This window comes from Convolutriloba macropyga, chromosome 13 (genome assembly GCF_964194025.1).
Source record: "Convolutriloba macropyga chromosome 13, txConMacr16.3, whole genome shotgun sequence".
NCBI lineage: Eukaryota > Metazoa > Xenacoelomorpha > Acoela > Convolutidae > Convolutriloba > Convolutriloba macropyga.
In genome coordinates this window covers 40,599,282-40,621,875 of record NC_134480.1, presented here as the reverse complement: position 1 = coordinate 40,621,875, position 22,594 = coordinate 40,599,282, and the positions used below count along the sequence as shown (strand labels likewise).

Here is a 22,594-nt window from a genome sequence, read left to right as displayed (position 1 = left end):
GTTTGTGAGAACAAAAGTCCTTCGAAATAATACATTAGTTTTAAAGTCAGACGCTAATTTTCATACAGAAAATGCGTCATTAAAAAATGATACTCACTGAGATTAGAAATGAAAAAGTAAAATAAACAAAAAACTACCACTGAATTAATCAAAGCTAACTTTTAAAAAATAATTATTTCTTATCGATTCTTGTAAATTTTATTTTACCAAAATTGACAAAAGAATACAATCAACTTGTTCTAAAAAATAATCGAAAATCATGCACCCACTTGACTTGATTTTAAAACAGAAAACCCGAATTTAAAAAATATTGCCCAACGATTGATTAAAAAACGCCAAAATCTCCGATCCCAATCGACCACCTTCCTAAGATGAATTTACGGTTGAAAATTTAACAAATTTGGGAAATGACACGCTTGAACAATGTCTTTATTCAATTTGGCTCTATCTTAGAAAAAAACAAGCTGCGTCGGTCCAAAACCGTTCAAACTGGTTGTATCATTAGAGAGAACATGTTGAGGATCAAGGGTTAAAATATGTTTTGCTCAAATTTACTTTTTACCACAAAAGGGATCATACTTCGGATATTAATTTGAAAAAAAAATGCTGAAAGTAATTTTAACCAATACTGCAATGCGATAACTAAGCTGCAATTTCTTTTGCCGAACACTGAATTGAAAACAAAATGCACCGACTGTTTTTGCGCTAGTTTCAAACCTTGATATCAGCCCATCCTAATCAAAAGCTTCCATAAACTAGCCTAAGTTACTTCAAAATCACAAGCAGAACTAATTTCTGCTCACCAAAAAATTATACCCCTAGTGGCGAGCAGATTCAAATCATGCAAGAATCTTGCAAGATGGATTCAAATCTCGCAAAACTCTTGCAAGATTCTTGCAAGATATGAAGCCATGCAAAAAAAATCAAATAACATTAGTAATGATTGAAAAAACACCGACAAAGCATATTGTTTATAAAACAACTGAACAACTGTTAAAAATACTGAAATCCACGCAAACATTTTCAGTCATGATCCAAAATTCCCAAAATTCAGTTTCTTTTGTATTTAAAACCAACTGAAAACCAAATTAACTGAAAAATAGAAAATTACAAGAAGTTTGGTCAGCAGATCTGATTTCAAATGCCTTTTTATAATACTTTTTTGAATGTGAAAGTGAAATCTTTTTTGTATATGAAGTTTCTTGCAAGATTTCGAACTCAAATCTAATATTCTGACAAACAACTAGAAACATCCTAAGTCATCCCCCTCGATTAAATTTAAGATAAATTTGCCCAATAAAGGAGAAAAACAATTACTATTAACTCTTTTCTGTTTTTATTTAAATAATATTTATTGAGAAATCAAAAGTTGGCAACTTTCATCCTTATTACAGTTTCGCAAAGCACCTGGCCAACATAAGTGTACCATACAGCCTGCCTTCAAATTTTGTTGCTAAAAAAATTGTCATTGGCGGCAGCAATCACTTTTTAGATGGCCTTGTTAATAAGTTAAATTTGGTGCAAACCGGCAACATTTTTGAAACAAAGTTTTGCCATGTGTTAACGTTTTTTGTACAATGATAGACTTTCATTCACACAACCGCTAGCGAATCAAATGGTAAGAACCAAGTGTTTCAAATTGTGGCTTTTAGATTGTTCAACACTTTTATCACTGCCTGCTAAATCTTCAAACACAAGGTTTATTGTTCATTAGCAGTTGATGACGAAATGCATAAAGTTTTTTGTATTATGTACAAGCTATTTCGGTTAACAGAAAGTGCCTTGACATATTTCAATCCTCCTACAAACTACATCGAAGCCCAGTAAAACTTAAAAGCCCATCTTGGTATTTATGTCGCAGTAAATTCTTATGCAGAATCATTTTTGCATCTTAAACTATTGCTTTTTGAAGCACCAAATTGTAAAAAGATTTAGTGTCGAAAGCAGTAGTCCGTTTCGTTTTACATACAAGTGTGTGCGTTTTCTGAGTGCTTTAATAGAGCTGTTCTGGGAGGCCCGGATTAAATTACCAATGCCAAGATACATCATGTGACAAAATACACAAAATGTTTTTCTCTAGTGTTAAAATTACCAGAACAAAGGTGTCCTGCTTTTTCACCACTATTTATTCAGCCCTCAACCATTTAACTCCGATTTATTCACGAGTCTGTCATTTAACCCCTCTATCATTTAATTCCTCTATCATTTAACCCCTCTATCGGTTCACCCCGAATTTAATCGTTTATATAATAAGGACTGTTAAATTAACTAACTAATTACCTGGTCATGCCTCTCGGGCCACAGCTATGCCTCCGCGGCCCTTGGGATTTGATATGAAACTATCACAACCGAACATGGGATTAAGTTATCCACCTAATTATGACAGCAAACGCTTTTAATGTCGACTGCTATGTTACCGAGTAAACTAAATGAGCAACGCTATTTAAAGCGGGAAATAAACAATCCATTTGCAGCGCCATTTAAGCAGCGAGAAAAGATTACGTAATTTCTTAACCATGAAAGCCTTACAAAAAGATTGAATGCACATAAAATCTCTTCTATTTGGCATAGAAAACTTGGAAAAAATTGATTTAGCATAATTTTTGTTGAGCCTACTAATATACTCAATCGATTGCGCTCTTTTTAGGCTTAAAACTTTTATGTTACGAAAACGTATCGGTGACCAATCTGAGCCGAAAATCGGCACAGACAAAGTACCTGCTAGCAAATACAGATAGATTTGTCGGGCCATTTAGATGCGCTCGCTTTGGTGATGTTACGCTCAGAAGCCCTAATGTTGCAACGTTGCTTGTGTAATCTAAAGTTAAACGAATTGAATTGAATCTTTCACGAAAATGTGTTTGTCATCTTTAATTTTGGTGCCGCGAACACACAACCGTGGCAACCTTACATAAATCCAGGGCAACTTTACAAAAATCCGGGGCAACTTCACTTAAATCCGAGGCAATTTTACATAAATCCGGTGCAGCTTTGAGCCTTTAAATTTATAATAACGCGTAGTTCATAAATTGAAATAGGAGTACAGCGGTCAATTTAGACAGCATAATTGTCCTGATTGCAAATTTATTGAGCATTGATGCGCTAAACTTATTGATGTGCTAGCCAGTTACGGAATGTTCAGTTACCATTGAGAGTTAAAGATGGGGTCCACATTTAAACGAGCACACTAACACGTCGATCAGAGGTTCGATGCTCCAGAAAAATTGTTAAAAGAAGAAGACAAAAACATCTAAAATGAAGCTGAACTGTGGTGAATTCAAACCAGCCCCTAAAGTGATCAGGACTTTAAAATCGAGAGCTTTCAGGACCACTGGGGACAATTGTGAACCTTTTAGCTCTGTTCCACTTTCAGTTTAATCAGAAGCTAGCATCGGTGTTGGCATCGGTGTCGGACAGAGATGCAACGAATACTAGCAAGAAAACTGTAAGACCCATCCAATAAAATAACTTATTTTGAAAAACGTTTCTGATTGTCGTGAATTGATTAATAACCGGCAAATCTAGCAAACCCCTCTTAATTTGACTCGTGCTCATTTTTTCGGGTATTTTCTCTTGGTCACCGATAACCTCTCCTCTATAATTTTTTGAGTTTAAAAAACATCAAGGTTCGGAGTTTGAGCAAAGCTTCTGAAATTCACAAATCTTTTTCCGCCAGATTGTAAATAAAAGCATGTAGTACTATCTTGACAAGTCTCAGCGAAATAGACTACTTTTTGGAGAAGGGAGCTGAGAAACTATTTTACATTTTTAGACTTAAAATAACAGAAATTAAAAATAATTTAGAAGGTATATTCTAAAAGCCTATAAATGATAGCTGTACATTCGTATTAACAAAAAGGCATTTCAATGGTGGCTTTGTTAGTTCCAAATATTCCAAATAAATCACATCAGTTATGTTGTAAAAACATTATATGGTTTTCATATTAGCTGCAAGTTCGCTGCATCACTCCATAAAAACTTTGCCTCAAGCGTTACAAGACCATTATAAAAAAAAGAATTTACGCATTACCGGGTCTGAGTTTCAATCCTAACGCGCTGAATGTACGAAAAACTGCTCAGTTCCAATTGAGTCATTTCTTCCGTGATAAAAAGAGGCTAGTTATTTGGCATGATGTGGTGAAAAATTCATTATCCCGTCATCGCAGTAACAACAATAAGCCTTTAACACCTTCGCAGCTTATAGCAGTGCTTGAAGAGTATCAGGAGCGCATAGAAGCTATAGTGCATTGCCCCAGAGAGGGAACTCCTGATACTTACGGACAGCTCAAGCGTAGTACTCTAGTTACCATTCACATAGTGAAAGACATTGTGTCTAAACGTAAACAGAAAGTTCCTAGTTTACTTAAAGAGTACAGAGCATTACACCTAAGGCCTGCGCTTAAGCTTAAAACACTCACTATTGTGTTAACCCAAAAGAACAACCTCCGGTCCTTGATAACACGCTCCCGAGGTCTATTCCCCTTTTATTTGATGTAGATGTAGTATGTTGAGTTTTTGCTGTAGTAATTTTTTTTCTGCGAGTATGCTGGTTGGTTGTTCAGCCTCGTTGCTTGCTAGGGTGTGACTTAAGTTCATTCTGGAGTTACGGCTGGTTTCTTTCGTGACTTTCACCACACCTGTTTGCTAGCAAGTTGTTGTATCTTGATTAATTTTGGTATCATGCACTTTTGTTGACTGAGTAGGGTGGTTTGCTAAGGTGTGACTTAAATTTGTTCTGGAGTTACGGCTAGTATACTTCCTGACCTTTTCAACTTTGGTTATGCTACCTCGTTGCCGTAAATTGTTTGATGTTTTGATGCTGTAGAAAACCCCCCACAATGTCTTGTGCTAGTTTACCTGGCAGTAGCTTCTCTCCCTCTTTCTAGGGTGTGACTTAAGTTTATTCTGGAGTTACGGCTAGTTTGTTTGTTTGAGTTTGTTGCTTTGGTCTGCTAGCAAAGATCTTCCCGCCTCCTCGCTTGGGTTTTACCGTCTCCCTCCTGCGCTATCCCGGCTTCCCATCCCGTCGCGCGCTATCCGCACGACGTTTCCTTCACGTCCGTACCGTCGCGCGCCATCCGCCCGACGTTTCCGCCCCGTCCCTGCCGTTTTCCTGTTTTTCGTCGCGCGCCGTCCGCCCGACGTTTCCGCCCCGCCCGTGCCAATTTCCCGCTTCACCCCGCGCTGTTCGCCCGACGCTCCCGTTCGTCCGTGCGGTTTCCCGTTGCGTCGTGCGTTACTCGTTCGGCGTCTCTTCCCTTCCCGTCCGTCCCGTCTCCCCTTCTATCCCGCGTCGCGCTTTTGGCGCTCACTGTTCTTCCTTTTTCGCTACTATTGTAATCGACGAACAACTTTGCTCTTTGGCGGTTTGCTAGGCAAACCGTCACACTAGGGTTCGGCTTAACCCATTTGTGTTGTATGTGTGTGTACTTTGTGGTAGTACCAAATTAAACTTTTGCTTCCTGTTTTGATAAGATCATGGCAACATTGCAGGACAAATTTAACAAACTTTATAGTGCGAGGGCAAAATTAGAGGCTGAACTTAATAACATCTATGGCGAAATTAACAATGCTGTTGATAAGCAAGACAGGAAAGTTGAGATCGAACGTCTGATTGTTAAGAGCAAGGATGCTTTTACTAGAGTAGTTGATAAGAATGAAGAGCTCTTTGATCTGGCACAAAACACTGAAGATCCAGATGCTGCCTGTAAGAACCTTGAAAAATGGTTAGAGACTGTAACAAAGAAAACTGATGAGTTCTTAGCTGCTGCTGCTCGAGGCTATATCAATTCGGTCCATGACAAAGAGACAGCAGAGCTGCATACCTCTCACCATTCAAGATCAGGTTCACATATGACTTCCTCAAAAAGATCAAGTCAGCGTCAACGAGACTTAGAACTATCAACACTCAAAAGTGAGGAACTTGACAAACAACATGAGGCAAAGCTTCGCACTGCTAGACAGCGTCTTGAAATTGAAAAACAAACGAAATTGCGGGAATCGGAAATTGAGCAGCTTGAGGAGGATCATCGCAAGGAAGTAGCTGCTGCAGCCCTTGAGGAAATTGAGATGGTGACAATATCATCAGCAGACGGGTCTGGTACAGGCAAAATGAGTGGGCTCTTTACGGAATGAAGTTCAGTCAAGAGCAAGAAACTTCTTCAAGATTGGGTCAATTTGTCACCGGCCGGGAACATGGCAGATGTTGCAAATGAACCGAGTTTGCACTTTTCTGGTTCCATTGCCCAATCCAACCAAGAATTATTCCAGCGCCCTACTTCAACTCATCTTCCAAACTCACACCTCAATCTCAATACACATGGTCAAGTTGAGGCCAACATCAACCTCCCTGTTCATGAGCCGCGAGAACCAAGTTGTAGAACCAATGTAACCAATGATGCACATGTTTCAAACAACATCATGTACGAGCCGCGACAGCCTCAATATACGACTCCATCACCACCAATAAACTTTGGTATGCCAACTCAACTAAACGCCCAAAAACACAGCCCGAAAACTGTCTCAAGCAACAATGCACTTCGATGGTTTACAGTTCGATCATCAATTCCCTCGCAGGTCGAGCATGCCGGGACAGTTGAATTTAGTAAGCCCTCCGCGTTCACCACCTCTAAATACACTCGTTAATGCTCCGCTAGCACTTAATTCGCAACAAGCACACATAAATGTACCAGCCCCCCCCCCCATCCCCCGTTCTAAACAACGGACCACCGCATTTCCCGTTAATCCCACCAACATTCCGTTTTCCTCCTTCGCCGCCACAAGCACTCCCACTACACGCCACTAACCCCGTGGCGAATAATGTCAATCTGTTACCCCATCTCCGCCTGCACCATTAGTTTCCTCCGCAAACGTTTTTGTACCTCAATTAATTCATCCACCGCCCCCACAAAAGAGTTTTCAGCACCAAAATTTTGTCCCTATAACCCACGCACCTCCTGCTCCTCCGGACCCAAAAGTCTGGCGTTTTCCGGCAGCAGTCCCACCTAATGCAGTACCACTTGTACGTACATCTGCAAACTTATACACCGTACAAACGGCCCCGTTAATCAACCCTCATATCACTACATCGTTCCGCTCCTCTCATGTACAAGCAGCAGCGGGGCCTCAAAATTACGTTACATCAGACTTCATGCAAGCGGATCCATTTAGTTCTTCCACATGTACCGCCCCCACCTTTGTCACTCCGATCACTCCGCCAACGTATGGAGCTACCGTTCCGAGCCCATTGTGTTGGGGTGGCCCGCCGCATCCCACACCTTCGACTCCTTTTTTGGTCTCCGCGGATTTGATAAAGCAGTTGGCGGACGCAATCACTTGTAAGAAGAACGATCCCTTGCCCGGGTGGAATTTGTCAGAGTACAATGGTGATCCCCTGCAGTGGCATGAATGGTACGGACAATTTAAAAGTGCCATGGACTCACAGTCCTTGACTGATGATATCAAGTTAACATACTTAAAAACTCTTGTAACTGGAAAAGCAAAAACCACCATCGCTGAGTTCGCATACTGTGGTGTAATGTATAAGGATGCACTTAAGACACTTGAAAGTAAATTTGGCCAACCCCAGGCAGTAGTCAGTGCACACTTAGACAAACTCAGCTCTTTTCCTCCACTAAAGATGCGCAATAGTGATAACATCATAAACTATTCTGCAACAATTTCAAGTCTTGTTGGGGTCTCTAAATCACTTTCATATGACTCAGACCTTAAGAGGGCCTCACTTCTTAACACGGCTGTGCAAAAGTTGCCGCCCAATCTGAAAGAGTCTTGGTCACTCTTCACAGTGAAGAAACATTGGGTTAAGCCAACACTCCTTGACTTCAACGATTGGTTGATGGAGAAGGGCGAGGCACATGATTTAATGAAACAAACTTCATCGAAAGCAAGAGCTGAGGATAACAGCAACTCAGTAGTAAAGAACAAAGTAGCCTCAAGAACTTCGGCTGCTAATACACAAACTAAGAGCACTCAGAGACCAGCCTCAACATCGGCAACGCCTCCAAACCCTCGCTGCATTGTCTGTAAAAGTAACCATCGCATCTGGGAGTGCAGGGTATTCAAAGAAAAGTCTCCCACTCAGCGAACAAAGGTAGTGGCGGAAGCAAAACTGTGCTTTTCACGCCTGAGAGATGAACAAATGCAGAAAGGACGGTTGCAATAGCTCCCAAAATACACTTCTGAGAGGGTTTATCCATCAAAATACCCTTCAAACGACAACAATAGTAATTCTAATGCTGGCGCAAATCAAAGTAAACTTTGTCCAATCATCGAGTAAGACCACTATTTTGTCATCTGTGAGTAATGTGAAAGGCCTCCTTCAGGTGACTGAATTACAGTTGAAGAGCTCATCTGGTAAAGATACCACGGCTTTAGTTTTGTGAGATACCGAGTACAGAAACTCTTGGGTGTCAAATAATCTTGCAAATAGACTTGGTACAGCATTGAAACTAACAGTCAAGGGTATAAGTACCGCGGAGGTTGTAGACACTAAGTTAGTTGAACTAATTGTAACACCACGCGACAACCAAGCATTTGAACCATTTAAAGTAAACCCTTACGTAAAGCAAGATTTGAATGTAGGCGCCGATGTCATTAACATTAAAGCATTTCAGGAAACATACCCGCACCTAGCAGTTCTAGACCCAGTTACATATTGCTATGGAAACATTCAGATGATACTTGGACAGGATGTGTATCATGCCATCCGCCCGTTAGAGTACTTCACTGCCGACGAGAAGTGCTCGCCCTTCGCTGTTCGCTTACCCATAGGTTGGAATCTAAGCGGCCCTCTACCGTCGTTTTCAGGTTTAGTCTCGACTTGTTTTAAAGCAAATACGGAGCAGGATTTTGAACTCGCTGGTCAGGTAAAATCTTGGTACGACATGAAGTCGTACGGCGCACTTAAGCAAGTAGACCCACGATCCGCCTCGGATGCACGTGCGCATGAAATTCTTGAAAACACCTTCGAGCATAATGGAAAAAAGTACAATGTCGGAATGCTATGGGCTGAAGATAACATCGAACTGCCCAACAATTATTTCTCAGCGCTGGTTCAATTAAAATCGTTGGAAAAGCGGCTAACGAAAGATCAGACTTTAAGGGAAAAGTACTCAAATACCATCAAAGAGGACTTAGACAAGGGCTACGTAGTAAGGGTCAAAGATGCTCATAAGGTGGAAAGTCGCTCGGAACGAGAGTGGTACCTACCATACCATCCGGTTGTTAACCCGAACAAGACGGGCAAGGTCCGTAGGATACTAAACGGAGCAGCTAAATTCCACGGCGCATCTCTTAACAATTCATTACTCACCGGACCTGACTTACTGCAAAGCCTAATCTATGTACTCCTACTGTTCAGACAACATCCATTTGCCGTATCCGCCGACATCGAGGGAATGTTCCTCCAAGTTGGAGTGTTACCATGTGATCAGCCATCAATGCGCTTTTTGTGGCGGGAGGACCCTACATCAAATGTCGTGGTACACCATTATACACGCCACATCTTTGGGGCAAAAGAGTCGCCTACTTGCGCCAACTACGCACTTCAACGCACGGCAAGTGATAATGCTAAGCAGTACCCAGAAGCTGCGAAAGCCGTCCTTGAGAACTTCTACATGGACGATTACTTAGACTCAGTGGAATCCCCCGAAAGGGCCCTCATTAGGTCGAAGGAATTGGTACAGCTTCTCCATCTAGATGGGTTCAAGCTTACTAAGTTTGTAAGCAATGTACCAGATCTGGCGGACCGAATTGATGGGTCTGCTCAGTCCACTGAACCGAAGGTCATCGTTTCATCCAAGGAGGAATCAATTGTCGTGCTTGGGCTTAAGTGGGATCACAACAACGATACTCTGGTTGTGAGTAGGAGTACTAACATCACCATCACGAAAAGTTTAACACAACGCTTGGTCCTTAGTCTTGTGTCAAAGGTCTACGACCCAATAGGTCTTGTCGCACCGTTTACTGTTGGTGCTCCGTTAATCTTGAAAGACATTTGGCGTGTCAATGGACAAAGTTGGGATGATGAGTTACCTAAAGACACAGTTGACAGACTCCTTGCCTGGTGTGTTGAACTGCCGCGGTTAGCTGAGATCACTACACCGAGAAATTACTTTTCAGGACCATTCCAACAGCTTGAACTCCACATGTTTGGTGATAGCTCGCAAGACGTATTCAGTGCAGTAGGTTTTCTTAGGGCTCAAGTAACTTCCACCTCCAGGGAGATTATAACAGAGCTGGCGTTTGTCTTGGGCAAAGCCCGTGTTGCACCTATCAAGGTAATGACAGTTCCTAAGTTGGAATTACAAACCGCTCTCCTCGCTGCCCGTTTAAAAAGGGAAATCTGTCGAGCATTAACGGTTGCTGTGGATAAAGTATATATGTAGACAAATAGTACCATCGTCTTGCAGTGGATAAAATCTACCAATAAACACCCAATCTTCATTGCAAATCGTGTTAGTGAAATCCTGGAGAACACCAGCGTTGACCAATGGAACCACGTCGCCACTTGTGATAATCCGGCAGACGCTGGCACGCGTGGTATGTCCGCTGAAGTTTTGCAATCAAGTAGCTGGGTGAGGGGTCCTGACTAATTGAGAACTAAGCAATTCCCTTTTGTACCAAATACTGACGTCGTTGATAACATCAAGCTCGGCGTTGTAACCAAGGAACAAGATGATAACTCCATCTCATCTCTAGCCGCATCCGTAACCAAGCCCCCTAAGGAACAAAGCATTAATCTAACCCCGTTTGATAAGTTCAGTTCTTATCAAAAACTACTTCGTGTCACCGCATATGTGCTCCGTCTTTTACCATCTCATGAAAGTTACCGTACCGTAGACGGCAGCAGAGCGGACCCTGTTGAGCTTGACGAAGCCGAGCGTCATCTCCAGTACCTGGTTCAAGGAGAGTACTTTAATACCGAAAGAAGGGATCTTCTTGACAACAAATCCGTTAAGAGGAGCAGCCGCATTGCTCAGTTTACTCCGTTTATTGGGACTCATGGTCTCATCCGTTCTTCTGGTCGACTTCGACGGCTAGTGGAAATTGACTTTGACACTTAGCATCCTATCGTGCTGGATGCGCGTCATAATTTTGTTAAACTGTTTCTGCGGCATGCTCATTTGAAGAACCATTATCAGGGCATCGTTTACTTACGGTCAAAGGTACAGGAACGTTATGCCATCCTAAAACTTCGTTCCACACTGCGATCTATCAAATCAAACTGCGTCTTGTGTAGAAAGTTCCGTGCAGTAACCATTCAACCTATCATGGCAGACCTCCCAACGGAGAGACTCGCATACCATTCTCCTCCCTTTACCAACACCGGGGTTGATTACTTCGGCCCATTCCACGTCACAGTTCGTCGGACTACCGAGAAGAGGTGGGGATTTCTCTTCACTTGTCTCACTACTCGTGCTGTCCATGTTGAAGTCGTTCCGTCCATTGACACTAGTTCCTGTGTAATGGGAGTGGAGCGGTTCGTCTCCAGTCGGGATACTCTTGCTACGATTTGGTCGGATAATGGTACGAACTTCATTGGAGCGGAGAAAGAGCTCCGTGAATGTATGGAAAAATGGAATACGCTTAAAATTGCCACCGAACTTGCACATAAAGGCATTAAGTGGAGGTTCAATCCACCCAGTGCGCCACACCAAGGGGGCATCTGGGAGAGGTTAGTTCGTAGTTTCAAAAGAGTACTGTACACTATCCTCGGTACGCGTCGCCTCACAGATGAGGTGTTGAACACTACTTTTTGTCTGGTCAAATACGCACTAAACTCACGTCCCTTAACTCCCGTAAGCGACGATCCGTCCGACCTAGGCGCAATAATACCTAATCATTTTCTGCTCGGTAACCAAGCAACCGGAATTCCGACCATCGTTGGCGTCGACGAGTTCGATCGTCGTAAGCGATACGCCCGTGCACAGTCCTACACCAATGCAATTTGGGCACGTTGGATTAAGGAGTATGTACCTGCGCTGAACCGTAGAGCTAAGTGGCAGACGCCTGCCGAGCATCACTTCAAGGCTGGTGATTTAGTTTGGATCGTTGAAGAAAGCAACCCTAGGGGCTACTATCCAACTGCTCGGATTGAAGAACTCCGCTACGGCTCCGACAGCGTCGCCCGCTCCGCCGTCGTACGCACGTCTTCCGGATCGCTCGTACGCCCACTCGTTAAGTTTGTACCGATCCTCCCAGCATTTTCTTCCGGGCCGGATGATGTTACCGAGTAAACTAAATGAGCAACGCTATTAAATGCGGGAAATGAACAATCCATTTGCAGCGCCATTTAAGCAGCGAGAAAAGATTATGTAATTTCTTAACGATTTAAGCCTTACAAAAAGATTGAATACACATAAAATCTCTTTTATTTGGCATAGAAAGCTCGGAAAAGGTTCATTTAGCAAACTTTTCGTTGAGCCTACTAATATACGAAATCGATTGCGCTCTTTTTAGGCTAATAATTTTATGTTACGAAAACGTATCAGTGACCAATCTGAGCCGAAAATTGGCGCAGACAAAGTACCTGCTAGCAAATACAGATAGATTTGCCGGGCCATTTAGATGCGCTCGCCTTGATGATGTTACGCTCAGAAGCCTTAATGTTGCAACGTTGCTTGTGTAATCTAAAGTTAAACGAATTGAATTGAATTTTTAACGAAAGTGTGTTTGTCACCTTTATGCTAATTGGCGGGTCGAAATGATAGAGGATTGAACTGCTACAGCCTAATATACAGCATAACATACAACAGAACAACTATACGGCAAAATAGTAATTAAGATAAATTAAAGTGTAATAAATAATATCTAAAGTCGCAACGGCCTGTGGGACTTGATCTGAACATATGACAATCGAACATGGGGTTGAATTTTCGGATCTATTCTGTTTTGCCCCCCCCCCAATGTTTTTATGACCCCCCAGTTACAAATTATATGTTCTTATATAGCAGGTTACTGTGTAAGAAAATAGCACGTGCGCCTGGGGGTCATAAAAAATTCATGCTCACTAGGCTGGGGGGGGGGGGGCGAAACAGAAAAGATCCGAATTTTCTGAGAAAACATGCATGGCTTGTAATACTGACTGATAATTTGTAATCGGGTTAATGAGCGAAAAGATCAAATGAAATAAATTAGGCAAATAGGTATTTAAGCACATTGTGTATTTTATCATTGGGTACATTGTCATGGAAGCCTGTTTTACGAAATTGTTCATGAAAAAAAGTGTAAATGAAAATTGTTCATTCTGAAATTAACATCAACTGTTCTATTATACTACCATATTATTGGACACTTCAATTAAAGCGTGTCCCACGAAGTTCAAAAAATCGAACGTTATGAAAAATTACTGACAGAGTTCAAAGGTCAAAGTTCAAATTCAAAACATGTGTACAGTTATAGAAGAATTGGTGGTAAAAGGAAAAATCGCTGCCATAAAAATGACCACACTGACGCTCAATTGTTTAGAACTTTCTGGCGTTATTAGCACTTTTTGGTGTTATTCAAACTTTCGATTATTTCAACTTGACGGGACATGCTATAATAAGCATTATTATTATTATGTAACATGTGACACAACGAACAGATGTATTATTTGATTGATGACGTAATTTTCAGCGTTAATGATCTGCTATTTAACCAATTTTGTATCAAAAAATTTACCAAAAGTTTCCAAAAAACAAGAACTATAACGTACCCTGAGCATTTTGATTTCGCGCATTGCTATTTTCTTGACAACTTTGTCGTCTTCACTTTCAAGGAACTTCTTGATAGCGACTAGTTGATTGGTCTCTTTGTGGCGACACTTCATCACAGCCCCGTAACTTCCCTCTCCCACCATTCCCAAATTGTCATACTTGTCCATTGCACCTGGTAATGGACCTGTTTCTTTTATCCACGAGAGAATTTTTTTGTTTTTGTTTCTGTATTAGCAAACTGAGACCCACTTTTTGTATTTGGTTTTACCGTTTCAAAACCTGATGATCTCCCGCTTCGAATTTTTCCGCCCAAAAAGATGTAAGAGTGGGTCTGCAAAGAGGTGAATTTTTTAAGGAAAATGCAGCTCAAAACTTTTACATTTTTTGGGCTGCCAAGGGGGTAAAATGATGTGAGAGTGAGAGGTAGAAACATAAATTATACCCCCACTCTTACATCTTTTTGGTCTGTCAAAGAGGGTAAAATGATGTAAGCGTTTGGAGGTATTTTCTCCATTCACTCTTAAATCATTTTGCACCCTTGACGGTCCAAAAAAGAGGGGGTTAATTTATAATTTACTCCCTCACTCTCACATCATTTTACCCCTCCTCCCACCTTGGCATCCAATAGCAGCCCAAAAAGATGTAAGAGCTTCGAGCTGCATTTTCCTAAAAAATGATCTCTGCAGCCCCACTCTCACATCGTAACTTTGGGCATGGGGTAACTCCTCATAAGTCATCCCATTGCAGCCCACTCTTACATCGCAACTTTTGGCAGGGGTAATTTCTCAACATTCCTCCCATTGCGGCCCTCTCTTTTATCGCCATTTTAAGCCAGGGGGTATTTCCTCAAAATTCTCCAATTGCAGCCTCACTCTTACATCATTTCCCCCACCCCAAATTACCCCTCACTCTTACAACAAAATTGGAGGACTTTAGGGAGGACATTCAACCCGGGTTGTTTAAATTTTGTGAGATTTGAACAGACACTTGCCCCAAAATTTTTCAGCAAGACATTTGATAGATTTTTGAGAAATTATTTAAATACTGCCGACCTTAATTGCAATACAATACTAAGCCAATCTTTCTGATCTTGCATGACAAGGTGCTGATCTTGAAAAATTTTGCTGATCTAGCCAAACTATTCAAGATCTTGCAAGCCTGTCCAAGATCTTGCATGACTGTTCAAGATTTAGTACAATAAATGAGGCTACTAAATTATCATATTTTTCAATAAGGGAGAACTGAAACAGGTCCCTTTTTGTTTTTGTGATTATTCTCGATTTGAGATTGTTTTATTGCTGTTGCCCAAGGTGAAACGCCACTTCTGTTCAACAAGTTTTCGCGACTTCAAATAGTCCGAAAAAAGCGTTTTTTGATACTGTGGTGTACCGTTGGTGAAGTTGTAATAATCAGGTTTTAGTTGATAATTGTAATAAAAGTAAATAAACGTTTGAGGAATAAGGCGTATCAAGTTGACCGCAGCCAATATGTATTGCAAATTTGGAGCTTGTTTTTTAGTAGCAAAATAACTATTTGCTTTGGGAGGGTTTGAGTAAAGAATTAGGACAATAATTTCAAATTGTACTAAAATTGAAGTAATAACTAAATTGATCAATCATTTATCAACAAAAAATAGTAAACTTCAGTTTTGCTGCTTCTGTTGGGGAACCATTTCTGTTTAAATGGTGCCAAAAATTCCCGCCGACACAAGCAAACTGTGGAGGAAATTAAGAAGAAATATATTATGCTGACAAGCTGAGAGAATTGTTCAATTTTTCATTCAAAATTGATAAATTTTGACGCTTTTTTGAACAGGAGGAGCTAAAAACTGTAACTTTTCCATAACTTTCGATGGGGAAACTGCATATATAAACGTAGCAAAAAATTAGCCAGCTGTTTGCATTGAAATATTAACTATAGTTAAGGCAGGCGGTGAAATATGTAAATATTGCATAGTATAATTATCGATCTATCATTGTTTCCAATAATGAATGTAAATTCCATAGTTAGAGCAAAAAGACCATAATGCCTATGTAAGATCAAATCCACTAAAAATATATTCAAATCATTGTGCTGAATTGTGTGCGACTTTTCTTCAAAGTGTCGTAAATGATGAATGACTGTTTATTGTTATGGTTAATTATGGCTAGCTATGGTTTTTTTCACGGCCATAATTCAGAGAAAGCGGCCTTTCTTGATTCCGGTTAATAATTCCATAGAATTGATAGTAATAGGCAGTTATATTTGCATGAAATAATCATCGTTTTGTTATTGTTTACCTTTCTATCCATGCGTTATTGTTTACTATTATCTGTTCACTCCTAAAACGTCTTGATCGCGGTCTAAACAAAATCGAGGAAAAACCTAGGAATTATAAGCGCAGAAATTGGAAAATGATGATATTATATATTGATGCGAAGACCCATAAAATTTGCGATAGCGAATTTTAATTGGCAGGCTATATTTTGTACAGCTTTATCATTATTTAAAGATGCACAAACAAATAAAAATAAATAAAATGGCATTGATAGAAGAGATAAAATGCAGTACACTGGTTAGAAAAAATTGATTTGAAAAACAAAGCGATAAAAGCGAATAACAAGTGATTGAAAATGCATTGTTCTATATATTTTATACGTTTCTTCAGCAAAACTTAGCTAATAATCAACACGCACCTCAACTCCACAACTATCTGCTGTTTATAACAGATGCTTTATAACTGGTTTATAAATGTATTACAAGTTTAAAAATGGCACAGATTAATCCACCAAGTTGTCGCCCATATTATTAACTACTGATAACGAAAACATTTTTCAGCACTAATTTAACAGGCGGAGAACTATTTATAAAAATTCCAAAAAATATACTCGTTCAAAAATTTTTTATGAACTTACAATGGTAGATTCAATTCACCAATCAATTTCGGTTTATTTTATTATACAGAAAATCGCAGTTATTGTAGAAAAATGAGTCGTATACTTATAAATATATTTGAGAATTTACTATGCTTTTTATACTTTTTATACTTTACCTCATCGTGCGCAGACACAAAAAATTCATTGTTTTTCGTTTTCCATCAATAAACTTTGTTTTTGCTCAATATTACACTCAATTACTCAACGCACAGTATTTTAATAAGCCGTTTAAAATGCAGCAAAATGCAAAATAAATTAAGACCAATATTTTCAGCGGACAAAGCAAACTTACAAAATATGAAAGGATTTAAAAGGTTTGATTATATTTGATGACGTTAAAAACCAGCACTCCAGCAGGCTAATAAACAAAACGCAAAGTTTTCAGGCTGCCTGTGACTGTTCAAGCTCAGCTGTTCTGATAATAATAAACATCTAATCTAATTACTTCAAAGTTAATATACTATAAGATAAAAAGTGTTCAAACAACATACTTATGCAAAATATAAATTGTACAGCATGCTTTTAAACATTAGAAGCGATATTACAGCTGTTCTAATGTCATCGACTCTCAAAAGGTTGTCAAATAGAAGCAAAAATGGGAGCGCCTTCAACTATCTTTTTCAAACCCAAAATCAAGCATTAAAAATTTATTAAGTAAACCTTTTCTGTCTACACTGAGTGGTAAAAAACAATGAACAAATGCTGAAGCTGTGCGCTTAATGGGCGTCATATCAAAATAACTCCCTTTTCCAGCTTTGATGGCCATATTGTCTCATCATGTCGGCAATTCCACAATTCCAAAATTAGGTATAATTAGGAAGTTTTGGTGGAGACGTCCTTCGTGTACTTCATGTGTCAGTTAGGACCTGCATTTGTTAGACAAAATGATCATTTCAATGTTGATAATTATGCCACTCAGGCCCCAGCCCAATACTCACTGATCAAAAAATTCATCTTTTTGGACGTTATTTTAAACCAATAACAGTAAAATTAACCTGAGAAAAATCTAAACTGTTTAAGTATGATACAAGAAATTCAGAAAAAACCGTCACAACTTGCGACCCCTAAACAACTATTGGTTAAAAAAACTTGCAATTAAAATTCGCGTGATTCGAGGACCGACCACCAATTGAGAAAAAACCATAAAAGGAAGCGCACGGAGAAAACCGAGAAACAAAAAAAAATCTATGGTTTGCAAAATTCTCTAAAAGATGCTAAATGCTTCTTCCCAACCTATAAATTGCTGAATGCTGTATCGCCAAAATTATTCGGAGACAAATGTTTTCCTGTTCAAATGGCGACTCAATCAATGCTTCTCAGAGACCCGTTAACAAACAATTAATGCAGCAAACAACAAAAACATGAAAAATTACAAAATCGTATCCTTTATTATATTATATTAACTTCACTATATAACCTTGACCTGTCTTCTCGTAGTAACAGAAACTACTAAACAACTCTCAATTTACTATGGAACAACAAACTACTGTAGAAAACTCAAGTCAGAAATAAGCAAAATCAAGAAATAGGCAAAATTTCTTGAAAAAAAAAACAGACGAAAATGGAAGAAAATTTGATAAAAACTTCTCTATTCTGTTTAACAAACGCAACTAAAAATCAATATAAATTAAACCAATAGATTATCAAATACAATAAAACATTCAACTTCAACCAAAGAAAGGCCCCAAATGCTATAAAAATTTGAAGATGATTGCGAAAAGTGTGAAAAGATTGTTCAAGAGGGCAGAATGGCGAAAAGAGCTCAAAATTTTATCTTAAGTCTAATATTGGCCTCAGGTGATAAAAAATTCTTCCAAACATACTTTTGCTAGCTATTCTAATTGAGATAAACGATTTTGACAGAAAAAGTTAGAGTTCAAACAAAAAACCAGTTTGAAAAAACCGCAAGTGATCAAAATCGCTCGCTTATTGAAATTTTCTCACTCTTACTTCTCTCTCTCTCTCTCTCTCTCTCTCTCTCTCTTAGAATATTGCTTGAAACAAAACCATTTTCATCTTCGCTTTAATTTGGCTTTATTCAGCACTTTGACCTAGTCATTTGTTTCACGTGCGGCATTTGACTTCGCATCCAGTGAAAAAAGTAGTCACCGATTTCAAAAAATAGATGAGTATTTAGTATAAAATAAAATTATACTCTTAAAAAAATAGTCTTAAAAATTAGGAAAATACATTGAGCAGAAAAATTGAACTCTAATTCATCAGAAAAAGATTAGGAATGAAATGTTTAAATTTCCCAAATGTTTTTGAAAACTTTCTGTCGCCAAATCCTTTTGCTGTATCAAAATTGAAGTTTGTTTCTTCTTCGGTTCCTAACATTTGTTTTGCTAATTTTCAAATCAGATTCCAAACATCTACGAAATTTAAACATCTGATAGCCAAAAAATTTAAAGATGTGGCAGTCAAATGTTAGAGGAGAGTGTTTTTCTAATAACAGAGTGAATCTTAAGTTCCAATCAAATTTTTAATTATTCAGCAAAAAATTCTCCGTTTTTTGGGGTATACTGGACATTATTTCGCTACATTTTATTTTCAGGATAAAACGGTCCAAAAATAAAGCTGAATTGAATTGTTTTGTTATTTCAATTAAACTAAATAATAGAAAACAGCAGAATATTTCATAAATTGATCTTTTCCTTCCTCAGTTTTACATTATAAGACAAACGCTAAACAAATTGTTACAATACATACACAGTAAGTTTTTTTAAAAAACAATCTTTAAATGCGATTTAAAATTATCATAATATCAACTGCCGAATTTGCCTATTGAACATGCTATATGAATAAAATTCATAGTAGAGAAGCGTGTGAAAAAAAATCTTGTCGAAAATTTCAAATTTTCTAGCCTTAATCATTATCTAAGGAACTGAAATCTCAAAGAAATCTTTTCAGCGAATGAGTTTTAAGAGCTTCTCAGTGGTGCCAATTTTGCATAACTCTGCAAAATATACCGAATATGCAGCGTCGAAAAAAAAACTTCAAGACAAACAAGAGGACCTGATTTTTGTTAATCAATTGGGCTCTTTGGGACGATCAAAGAACTCTTTTTAACTATGACATGATTTCCTGGGCAATCGTTTTCTAGGAATAACAACATATTTTAGATTTGTTCAGTGAGAGCTAACAATTGTCAAACTTTGAACAAACGACAGTGCTCGTTTCTTTCAGCCTAGCAGAGAATGCCCAAACCAAATTCTTTCAACCCTGTCAACGCCTACTGAATCTGAGACAGTACACTCTTCTTTTTTCTTGAATTGTTTTTTCAATCAAAACACTTGAAAATTTCTAGTTATTAAAGTCATTTCTCTTCAAAAATTTCTCCATTTTCCTAACCGAAAGTAAATTTTGACAAAAATTGTTTTTTTTCCGAAGAAGGAAGGTTGTTTCCAGAGTTCGTGACGAAAAATTAATTAAGAAAGAAACTGGAAATTAATGCAAATTCAAACCCAGAAACTGCGACAAACCAATATGAAAAACGTAGAATTTCAATTTCAAACAGCAAAAAATAAACAACCTGGCTAGCAATTTAACAGGAAACAGCTGCGATAGCGTCTTAGACCTGCAGTTTCAAAATGATGAAAAAAATTCAGTTTGTTTACCAATTGTTAAAAATATAATTTTTGATTTAAGAGAAACTGTCTTTTTTGTTTTTTTTATTCATTCTTGTGTTTTTTTGTAAAAAGGATTGCTGTTTCCATGTGTTTCCATGTTGCATTTAGAAGTTTAAGTTAAGAATTTCTGTTCCTGAACAAAAATTTTCGGTTAGAAAAACTTCCCTTTTTGCGTACCAGATAACAAATTTTGATGAAATTTGTATTTATTCTGTAGAAGTAAAGCCGTTCTGAAGAAAGTTCAGGTCAAAAAATCAATTAATAATTATATTTCATATAAAAGAGTCAACTACAGAAATAGTGGTACAAGCGAAAACAAAAAAAGGAAGAACTTGAATTTCAAACAGCAAAAAGTGAACAATTTATCTGCAATAGCGTATTAGACCTACTGTTCCAAATATTTTTGAATAAAAAGGAAACTCCAGTTTTACAACTAATTGTTGAAATGAAATTTTGATATAGAAGAATTGGTAGTTTCTTTGTTGTTTTTATTGAAATTGTATTGCCGTAAAATTTCAGGTTATTTTCTCTATCTCTGCACAAAACAGTTCTCTTTAAACACTTTTACGCCAGAAAACAAATACGGACGAAATTTCCTGAAATCAACTGAAGAAGAAGTTTGAAATTAATACAAATTCAAAATCAGAAACAGTGCCACGAACCAATACGTAAAATGTAGATCCCGGAATTCAAACAGCAAAAGTGAACAACTTAGCTAGCGTTTTGTCAGAAAACAGCTGCAATAGCGTCTTCGACCTGCAGTTTCAAAAACATTTGAAAAAAAAATATTATTTTGTGCACTAACTGCTGACATGATAAATTTTGATGGAGAATTTGTCTTTTTTGGTTTTTCTATTATTTCTTGTGTTTTTTTTCTATTAAGGATTGTTATTTCCAGGTTGCCTTTAATTAAATTTCATTAAGTGTGGCATGTACTCAACTTACCTTGACTCTGTCAATTACAAAATAACAAAAATTGAAATTGTTCAATTGGTGTCCAAATTTTCAAAAGAAGACATTCACACGAAATATCCTTACAAAGCAGACAATAACCGATTGGAGAGAAAAAAGCACTGACATAAGAATAATCACAAACGCATATTGATATATTGAAGTTCCTGACAACATAATAAAATCCACCATCAAGAAATAGCTAAAATCTTTTTATTATTTTCACTCAGAAACCTTAAACATCTGAAAACCGGATTAAAAAAATCGCTAAAAATTTTACAGAAAATGTTAAGGAGTCAAAAAAAAATTAGACATAAACTTAAACGAAAGAGTAAATGAAATATTATTTTTCACATAATAAGGCGGCAGATACCTGTAATCGGCGATACTATTGACAGAAAAGAAAAAAAGATGAAAACAAATAATGTCGAATCATAGAAATCGAAAGCTATCAGATGGTTACGTTATTGAGTTTCACTAGTTTTTAATTAGAAAGCCAATTGAACCTGTCATTAATGAGACAGGTTGCCAAGAGAACAAAACGAAGACCAAATAGGGCAGAACTTACTATTTTTATGAAACCTATTGTGCAGGTTAGGTAAATCATTTGCTGTCAACCAAAAAAAAACAAAACAGTCAACGCTCTTATCAGAGCGCCAAAAACGGGAATAACTCAACTCGAAAAATTACAATTAAATTTGGAGGTAATAAAACAGCGAGTTGTTAATTGTATTATCTAATTTATCTCACTTTTGCCCGAATGGAACGCCGATGAATCTGTCATTAAAGATACTAAGTGACAGGTCCGCAAAACTACAGAAAAACGAGTAAAGCTCAAAAGTTTACTATTTTTTGAAAACAAGGAAAATTAAATTTGCAAAGACCATTAGCTATGAATTGAAACCCTAAACTACTTTCTTTTATGACTAATTAGAACAATACTAGTCATCAGTGATATCACATGAATTGACAGCTAAAACAACACCAAAAACTTGCTTCACTATTGTATATGTATAAGCATTAGTGCACTTCATGGAGAAGTATCATTGGAAACATAAATGAAATTGCTGCACGCGAAAATGAAACTAGGAAAACCAAAAAAAACTTTCAAGCATCAATTTTTCGCCCCACTTTTAAAGCACTTTTAAACACATCACGCCCCTCAACTACTCTTCTTTCGCTCCGTTTACTTCAGCGTGATTAAAATCACTATTCTTGATGTATCTTCTCGTTGAGAACCAAAACTTAGGAAAATGTTAAAACATCTTAAAAAACCTCGCCCCAATACAATCCAAATCCGTTGGACAGGTAAAAATAAGAAAATGACAATAATGGCTGCAGTTTCAAAATGATGAAAAAAAATTCAGTTTGTTTACCAATT

At 38.1% G+C, this 22,594-nt stretch overlaps 2 protein-coding genes across 3 annotated transcripts in view; one reads left to right on the top strand and one right to left on the bottom strand.

The window, feature by feature from the left end:
• The window catches only part of LOC142351427 (uncharacterized), a 78,624-nt gene extending 64,730 nt beyond the window's left edge, over window positions 1–13,894 (bottom strand). For both annotated transcript variants that reach the window (XM_075403433.1, XM_075403434.1), the window contains exon 1: window positions 13,718–13,894. In XM_075403433.1, the coding sequence (XP_075259548.1) occupies window positions 13,718–13,885 (168 nt within the window). In that variant the 5' untranslated portion in view covers window positions 13,886–13,894. The remainder of the gene's footprint in view (window positions 1–13,717) is intronic.
• The window catches only part of LOC142351416 (mitochondrial inner membrane protein OXA1L-like), a 282,527-nt gene that overhangs the window by 64,781 nt on the left and 195,152 nt on the right, over window positions 1–22,594 (top strand). The window lies entirely within an intron of this gene.